This window comes from Takifugu rubripes, chromosome 20 (genome assembly GCF_901000725.2).
Source record: "Takifugu rubripes chromosome 20, fTakRub1.2, whole genome shotgun sequence".
In the NCBI taxonomy this organism is placed as follows: domain Eukaryota; kingdom Metazoa; phylum Chordata; class Actinopteri; order Tetraodontiformes; family Tetraodontidae; genus Takifugu; species Takifugu rubripes.
The window spans coordinates 17,153,129-17,160,908 of record NC_042304.1 but is presented as its reverse complement, the minus strand read 5'-3'; the positions used below and the strand labels follow the sequence as shown (position 1 = coordinate 17,160,908).

General features: G+C 56.7%; 1 protein-coding gene across 5 annotated transcripts in view; it reads right to left on the bottom strand.

Moving 5' to 3' along the window:
* The window catches only part of mast2 (microtubule associated serine/threonine kinase 2), a 48,980-nt gene extending 41,778 nt beyond the window's left edge, over positions 1-7,202 (bottom strand). For 2 of the 5 annotated variants that reach the window (XM_029828082.1, XM_029828080.1), the window contains exons 1-2: positions 6,377-7,199; positions 219-369 (exon numbers count right to left, since the gene is read on the bottom strand). In XM_029828082.1, the coding sequence (XP_029683942.1) occupies positions 219-369; positions 6,377-6,460 (235 nt within the window). In that variant the 5' untranslated portion in view covers positions 6,461-7,199. Of the gene's footprint in view, positions 1-218; positions 370-6,376 lie in introns of all 5 variants that reach the window. The other 3 variants (XM_029828081.1, XM_029828084.1, XM_029828083.1) reach the window with 3 other exon arrangements.
* Between the last annotated feature and the right edge of the window lie 578 nt (positions 7,203-7,780).

Here is a 7,780-nt window from a genome sequence, read left to right as displayed (position 1 = left end):
TGTGAGTTTAATACTGTGAGCTCTGTTTGGAGACTCATGACAGTTAATCTGGACTCCACCCTCCACTTTACAGATTATGGTCACGGCAGATTGGTGCAGGATGGCCTCACCCAGGCTGTGAAGTGTGTGTGTGTGTGTGTGTGTGTGTGTGTGTGTGTGTGTGTGTGTGTGTGTGTGTGCGTGTGCGTGTGCGTGTGCGTGTGCGTGTTCAGTCTCACCCGTCATGGCCAGGCTGCTGCGCCGGGCCCAGCTCTCATCCTGACTCAGCTGCCGGTGCACTTTGGACTTGGTGGCAGCAGTTGCGGCAGGAGACAGATCGGGATTACTCAACTTCCTGAAGAGGAGCGGAGGGGGGGGCGCAAACTCCCTCTGAGGATGGAGGAGGACACAGGTGATGAGTCTATGAGGGGGGGGGGCAAACAGAGCTGCAGCCGCTGAGACAACATCCATAAAGCATTCCTGCTCTTATAGTGTTGGACCTGGAGGAACTGCAGGGATCAGATGAATGTATTCACCCCCCCCCCCCCCCACGGTGGGGAGCAGCAGCTCCTGCAGCCATGCTAGCAACACACCGTCTCCATGTCAGCCCCCCCCCCCCCCCCCCAGTGGAGCCTGACAGCAGCAGCTCAGCCAGGGAAGCAGAGCAGTGTCACCAGCAGAGGGCAGCAGGGTGTCAGGCTGCAGGAGGGGGCAGCAGCTAATGCTAATGGGGGGGGGGGCGCGCACACACACACACACACACACACACACACACACACACACACACACACACACACACACACACACACACACACACACACACACACACTGACGTCGACGCCGCTGAAGCTCCACAGAATCAGATGTGAGTGGGTCCAAACGATCCCAACATGAGGAGCTTTAAGGAGAGCTGGTGGCCCACAAGGTCGTCCTGAGGGTTTGAAGGGTTTGAAGAGGTCAAAGGTCAGATGTGCTGAAGGCCAGAAGAGATACAACTGCTGCATCCAGCTGATGTTGATGCTGGAGCAGCAGGATGGTCTCTCAGGATCCCTCTGCATGTTCTCCAGGGTGCTGGACCTCAGCCATGTCTGGGAGGTTCCTTTAGTTCTCACATCTGGATGGTTCCAGCATTTATTACCGGGTTCCTTTAGTTCTCACATCTGGATCGGTCCAGCATTTATTACCGGGTTCCTTTAGTTCTCACATCTGGATCGGTCCAGCATTTATTACCGGGTTCCTTTAGTTCTCACATCTGGATCGGTCCAGCACGTCAGCTTACTACAAGAACATTGTGTTCCTACACAGCACACTGTTTACATTAGTGCTGCTCCACCTCTGCTGAAACCAGCCCAGGAACCAGCCCAGGAACCAGCCCAGGAACAGCCCAGGAACCAGCCCAGGAACCAGCCCAGGAACCAGCCCAGGAACCAGCCCAGGAATCAGCCCAGGAACCAGCCCAGGAACCAGCCCAGGAACCAGCCCAGGAATCAGCCCAGGAACCAGCCCAGGAACCAGCCCAGGAACCAGCCCAGGAATCAGCCCAGGAACCAGCCCAGGAACCAGCCCAGGAATCAGCCCAGGAACCAGCCCAGGAATCAGCCCAGGAACCAGCCCTAACGCAGGGACCCACAGCGTGTTCTCTGTTGCTCTGCTGATCAGGTCCTGAACCAGGACTCAGCTGGTCTGTGGAGAGTCCAGCAGAGTCCAGCAGCTAAAGGATGAGCGCACACTGACGTGCACGCCAGGAGTCTGGCACCAGAGCAGGAACGATGGTCCGATCGCTGCTGCCGACCAGAACTCCTGAAACAGGAACTACAAACACTGGTTGACTATGACAAGAAACCAGTCAGTGTGTGACAAGTCTGCACATGCTGGGCGTGTGTGTGTGTGTGTGTGTGTGTGTGTGTGTGTGTGTGAGGAGGGGGGGGAGGATTAACCACACGTGTGTCTGATTGCATCACTTCTGTTTCCTGTCCGTTGGCGGAGGAACACGCTGGCGTGCTGCGTCACCGTAGCGGCGAGGCTGAGCCACAGTGGGGCTGATCCAGCTGTTGTGATGTGTTCCAGCTGTTCCAGCGCTGGTGTTTGGTGGGAACCAAACAGGGAAAATGTGACTGAGAAGCTGAGAGGATCACATGTGTCTTCTTCTATGGTTTTAGAAAGACAGAAGCCACGAACGCAAACCAGAGAGGAAAATCAGCTCAATAACAGTTACCTGAGCTGCGTAGCTAACGACCATAGCTAACGACCGTAGCTAAGGACCGTAGCTAAGGACCGTAGCTAAGGACCGTAGCTAAGGACCGTAGCTAACCACCGTAGCTAACCACCGTAGCTAAGGACCACAGCTAAGGACCGTAGCTAACCACCGTAGCTAACCACCGTGGCTAACCACCGTAGCTAACCACCGTCGGTGGCGGACACGGTTCCCCAGGTCCAGTAGCCAGATGGTGGGTCTGTTTCTCTCGTTCTCCATGGTGATTTGGAAAAGAAACAACGACACAAGGCTAATTTATTCTTTGGTTGGTCCTCTGACGAACTCTGGGGGACTCTGAGGTCCTCTGTGGGACTCTGAGGTCCACTGGGGGACTCTGACGAACTCTGGGGGACTCTGGGGTCCTCTGGGGGACTCTGAGGTCCTCTGGGGGACTCTGAGGGACTCTGAGGTCCTCTGGGGGACTCTGAGGTCCTCTGAGGGACTCTGAGGTCCTCTGGGGGACTCACTCAGCGTTGTGGTTGATCAGTAACAGCTGAGCGACCTGCTGCAACATGGTCAAGGCTCCTGCTGCCTCCACCCAATCACCTCCACCACAAGGACGTGATCACTGGGATCTACTGCAGCAGTCACATGATCAGGTCCTCAGCTGGGACCGCTCGCTCGCTCGCTCTCTCTCTCTTTGATGAAGGTCAGCAGGCCTGTGAAGACCTGAGGAGAACAAGAGGAACATGCTCCCCTGAATAAACAGAACCTTAGACATGTGTCTGCATGAGCGGAAGCCCTCAGAGCTCAGGGACCCTCTAGGTTCTGCTGATTCCAGGGTCAGAGGTCAGAGGTCAGGAACAGGGTGGTTGAAGACGTCAGGGGCTGAAGGTGCTTCCAAAGGTCTGCAGCTCCAAAAGCCACTGAGAAATGCTGACTGCACATTTTACACTGATGCTCATGAGGGGGTCATCGTGACCCCCCCACCCCCCACACACACACACACACACACACCCCACCGATAGAGGCGCCTGATTGGGCAACAGCCAGAAGAAGCAGAAGTGAAAGACAAAATCTCCAGAAAAGCAGAAGCTGCTGTTGAGATCCAGTATTTAGGTTTGAGTGGAGGTGGATCACGAAGACACCGGAGATGATCAGACCTGCCGCTAGCCTCTCGGCTCCCGCCGCTAGCCTCTCGGCTCCCGCCGCTAGCCTCTCGGCTCCCGCCGCTAGCCTCTCGGCTCCCGCCGCTAGCCTCTCGGGTCCCGCCGCTAGCCTCTCGGCTCCCGCCGCTAGCCTCTCGGCTCCCGCCGCTAGCCTCTCGGCTCCCGCCGCTAGCCTCTCGGGTCCCGCCGCTAACCTCTCGGGTCCCGCCGCTAGCCTCTCGGCTCCCGCCGCTAGCCTCTCGGCTCCCGCCGCTAGCCTCTCGGGTCCCGCCGCTAACCTCTCGGCTCCCGCCGCTAGCCTCTCGGCTCCCGCCGCTAGCCTCTCGGGTCCCGCCGCTAGCCTCTCGGGTCCCGCCGCTAACCTCTCGGCTCCCGCCGCTAACCTCTCGGGCCCTGCCGCTAGCCTCTCGGGTCCTGCCGCTAGCCTCTCGGCTCCCGCCGCTAGCCTCTCGGCTCCCGCCGCTAACCTCTCGGCTCCCGCCGCTAGCCTCTCGGGTCCTGCCGCTAACCGAGAAAAATTTCTACAAATAATGATCCAGTCATGGGCTCGTCTCCTGAGGGTGTCAGAGACAAAGACGACCCAGGACGGGACCAGAACCAGTGAAGCAACGGTGATCCGATTCCCTTTCATTTCAGACATCAATAATTAACCATTTAGCAGCCGAAGTCTTCAGCCAAGGTCCCTGAAAATCCGTCAGGTTCATGTAAAGGTCACGTGTGATTACCTGAACACCCCCCCCCGCACGCACGCACACACACACACACACACAGAGGTTTACTGATTAGCAATCAGGAAATGCTTGAAGCTAACACTCCCAACCAGATTAACAACAAAAGATAAGTGAGTCCCAATCGGACCAGTGGGTCTCCAGTGGGTCTCCAGTGGGTCTCCAGTGGTCCTCCAGTGGGTCTCCAGTGGTCCTCCAGTGGGTCTCCAGTGGTCCTCCAGTGGGTCTCCAGGGGTCTCCAGTGGGTCTCTAGCGGGCTCCAGTGGGTCTCCAGGGGTCTCCAGCGGTCTCCAGTGGTCTCCAGTGGGTCTCCAGTGGGTCTCCAGTGGTCTCCAGTAGTCTCCAGTGGGTCTCCAGTGGTCTCCAGTAGTCTCCAGTGGGTCTCCAGTGGGTCTCCAGTAGTCTCCAGTGGGTCTCCAGTGGGTCTCCAGTGGGTCTCCAGTGGGTCTCCAGTAGTCTCCAGGGGGTCTCCAGTGGGTCTCCAGTGGGTCTCCAGCGGTCTCCAGTGGGTCTCCAGTAGTCTCCAGTGGGTCTCCAGTGGGTCTCCAGTAGTCTCCAGGGGGTCTCCAGGGGGTCTCCAGTGGGTCTCCAGTGGTCTCCAGTAGTCTCCAGTGGTCTCCAGTGGTCTCCAGTGGGTCTCCAGTGGTCTCCAGTGGGTCTCCAGTGGGTCTCCAGCGGTCTCCAGGGGGTCTCCAGTAGTCTCCAGTGGGTCTCCAGTAGTCTCCAGGGGGTCTCCAGTGGTCTCCAGTAGTCTCCAGTGGGTCTCCAGCGGGTCTCCAGTGGGTCTCTAGCGGTCTCCAGTAGTCTCCAGTGGTCTCCAGTGGTCTCCAGTGGATCTCCAGTGGGTCTCCAGTGGTCTCCAGTGGTCTCCAGTGGGTCTCCAGTGGGTCTCCAGTAGTCTCCAGTGGGTCTCTAGCGGTCTCCAGTAGTCTCCAGTGGATCTCCAGTGGGTCTCCAGTGGGTCTCCAGTGGATCTCCAGTGGGTCTCCAGTGGGTCTCCAGCGGTCTCCAGTGGGTCTCTAGCGGTCTCCAGTAGTCTCCAGTGGTCTCCAGTAGTCTCCAGTGGTCTCCAGTGGGTCTCCAGTGGGTCTCCAGTGGATCTCCAGTGGGTCTCCAGCGGTCTCCAGTGGGTCTCTAGCGGTCTCCAGTGGGTCTCTAGCGGTCTCCAGTAGTCTCCAGTGGTCTCCAGTGGGTCTCCAGTGGATCTCCAGTGGGTCTCCAGCGGTCTCCAGTGGGTCTCTAGCGGTCTCCAGTAGTCTCCAGTGGTCTCCAGTAGTCTCCAGTGGTCTCCAGTGGGTCTCCAGTGGATCTCCAGTGGGTCTCCAGTGGTCTCCAGTGGGTCTCCAGTGGTCTCGTACCATCCCATTAATTAACAGACCAACATATGGACCTGTCTGGCCTCCAGAGAGCAGGTGGCTGAGGAGGCCCCGGCTCAGGAGCCTCTTCCTGGTCCACTGGGAGTGGAGCAGGTTTAATGGTTAACCTGACAGCCGGCTAATGAGCAGGAAGGAGCACAGAGCAAAGGCTACTGTTGGCCTCCCTTTAGAGCAGGAACATGTAGCACCAGTAACCGGGCTCTTCTTCCAGGATCCTCAGTTCAGACAAGGCTGCGTGGAGGGTCCAGCTGGCCCAGGAGCTCCCAGCATGCACCAGTCCTGGGCCTGGTCGACTGTGGCTGCCGCAGCCCATCGGACCGGATGATCCGGCACCGCCGACCCAACAACCGGTCACACTGTGACAAACCCAGGAAGGACCTCTGGGAGGTGCTCAGGTCTTTATCCTGGAGCTTGAACCTTCCTGTTGGGCTTTGGTACCACAGAACCCCCACCTGTGTCCACCAGCAGGGCCGGTCCACTGGGCCAAGGAGCCTGATCCTCCCTAGCAACAGCTTAGGGTTAGGGTTAGTTAGTTAGCTTAGTTAGCTTAGTTTCGGCTGGAGCTCAAACACAACTTCAGTGATCAATCATGTCAGATCAGATGGACAGATAAAAGCAAAAGATCAAAGGTAGGAAGGTAAGAGAGCAGTTAAGATGTTAAACATGGAGGAGCAGGGGGAGGGGGAGGAGGAGGAGGAGGAGGGGGATGAGGAGCAGGAGCAGGAGGAGGGGTAGGAGGAGGAGGGGGATGAGGAGCAGGAGCAGGAGGAGCAGGAGGATGAGGAGCAGAAGCAGGAGCAGGAGGAGGGGGAGGAGGAGCAGGAGGAGAAGCAGATGACCCGAGCCACAGCTGGAGCTGCGCCCTGGGTTTTGGCTGACAGGCGCCGCAGCCTCAATAAACAACTTTTCTCACTTTATTTTCAAACTCACCGCATCTTTGTCCTCGCCGCCGCTCGAGTGCTGCTCCATGTTGCAGAGTTTCCTTTTATTCTTATTATTTTCCGTCTTCTTCATCGTCTTCTTTACAACAGTAAACCCCCCCTTGGTGCTGACTGGGGAGTTTGGCTCCTTTTGTTGCGGCTGGATCCGCTCAGGTTAGCGGGCTAGCAGCGCGCTGGTGTCCGCTCCATCCAAACGGAGATCACAGCTTGTCGATGCGGGATGAGGGGCTGCGGGCTCGCCCCAAAAACCCATTCCTTCTCGGACGCCTGTCCTGTCACTGCTTAGCCAGTTTACAGCCTAGCGCGACTTTTCTTGCCACTGCACATCTGGAAAAGCCGCTCTGGCCAACTGTCAATCGCGGTTATTGCGGTCCTATACAGAGGATAAAGTCAGCTGTCGCTAATTCACGAAGACGGGTCGTAACTCGGGGCGTCAGAACCACCCATGCCTCGTTGGCTCGTCACCGTCTGGCAGCGGTTCCTCGGTAGCGGCTCCAGCTAGCTGCGTCTCGCTGCTAACTGAGCTACTAGCCGCGATAGCTCCTAACGCGCGACCGCCACAAACATCGTGACACCCGCGACAGATCGGCCCTTACATCGATCGGATGCTCCCAGAGTTTCCCAGCCGGGATCCAGAGTGATTTATCCAACATTTGCCGCCGTTTGCCGCAGTAGTTCCATCCCGGCGTCAACGTCCGAGTCCCGCTTGCTCACCGGCTCCAGCTCCGGGTCGAACTGCGGCCGCGCCGCGAGCGCAGGTTGTTTCCTGTCGCGAGTCGTCAAGCACCGGAAGTGAAGTACAACAACCGGGTGGAGCTTTCAAAGTAAAACGCCCCTTAACGGCTTCAGTCAAATTAAGATCGTATATCTGATGTTAATACTGACGCCCCCCCCCCCCCCCCAAAGTCTGAGATTTTTAGGATACTAAATTCTTCTTGTTATGGATTGTTCGGATTGGGATCGAACGTATCAGGACAAAACAATTCTTGGCAGATTGTTGTCGAGACAAAACGGAGACAAAACAGAGCAGGAAAAACGAGGTTAAACAGGTATCAAACATGTATTAAACATGTATTAAACAGGTATCCAACAGGTATCAAACGGGTATCAAACAGGTATTAAACAGGTATTAAACAGGTATCAAAGGTAAAACTCCAAACCCTTTAACCACCTCGTACTCGCGACGTGAGCATCTTATTTTGAAAGCAGATAGTTATTTTATTTCTTTTTCCCGCCTGTAACTATGGTAACCTTACTCGTTCTCTGTAAATAAATGCATATAGTGCGCGTGAACGTGTAATAGGCGTGTGCGCGCCTGTGCGTGTGTTGCTTCGACCTGCTGACGTGGTTCATCTTTAATTAGGTTTAATTTCTCCGTAGTTTGAGTTGAGGA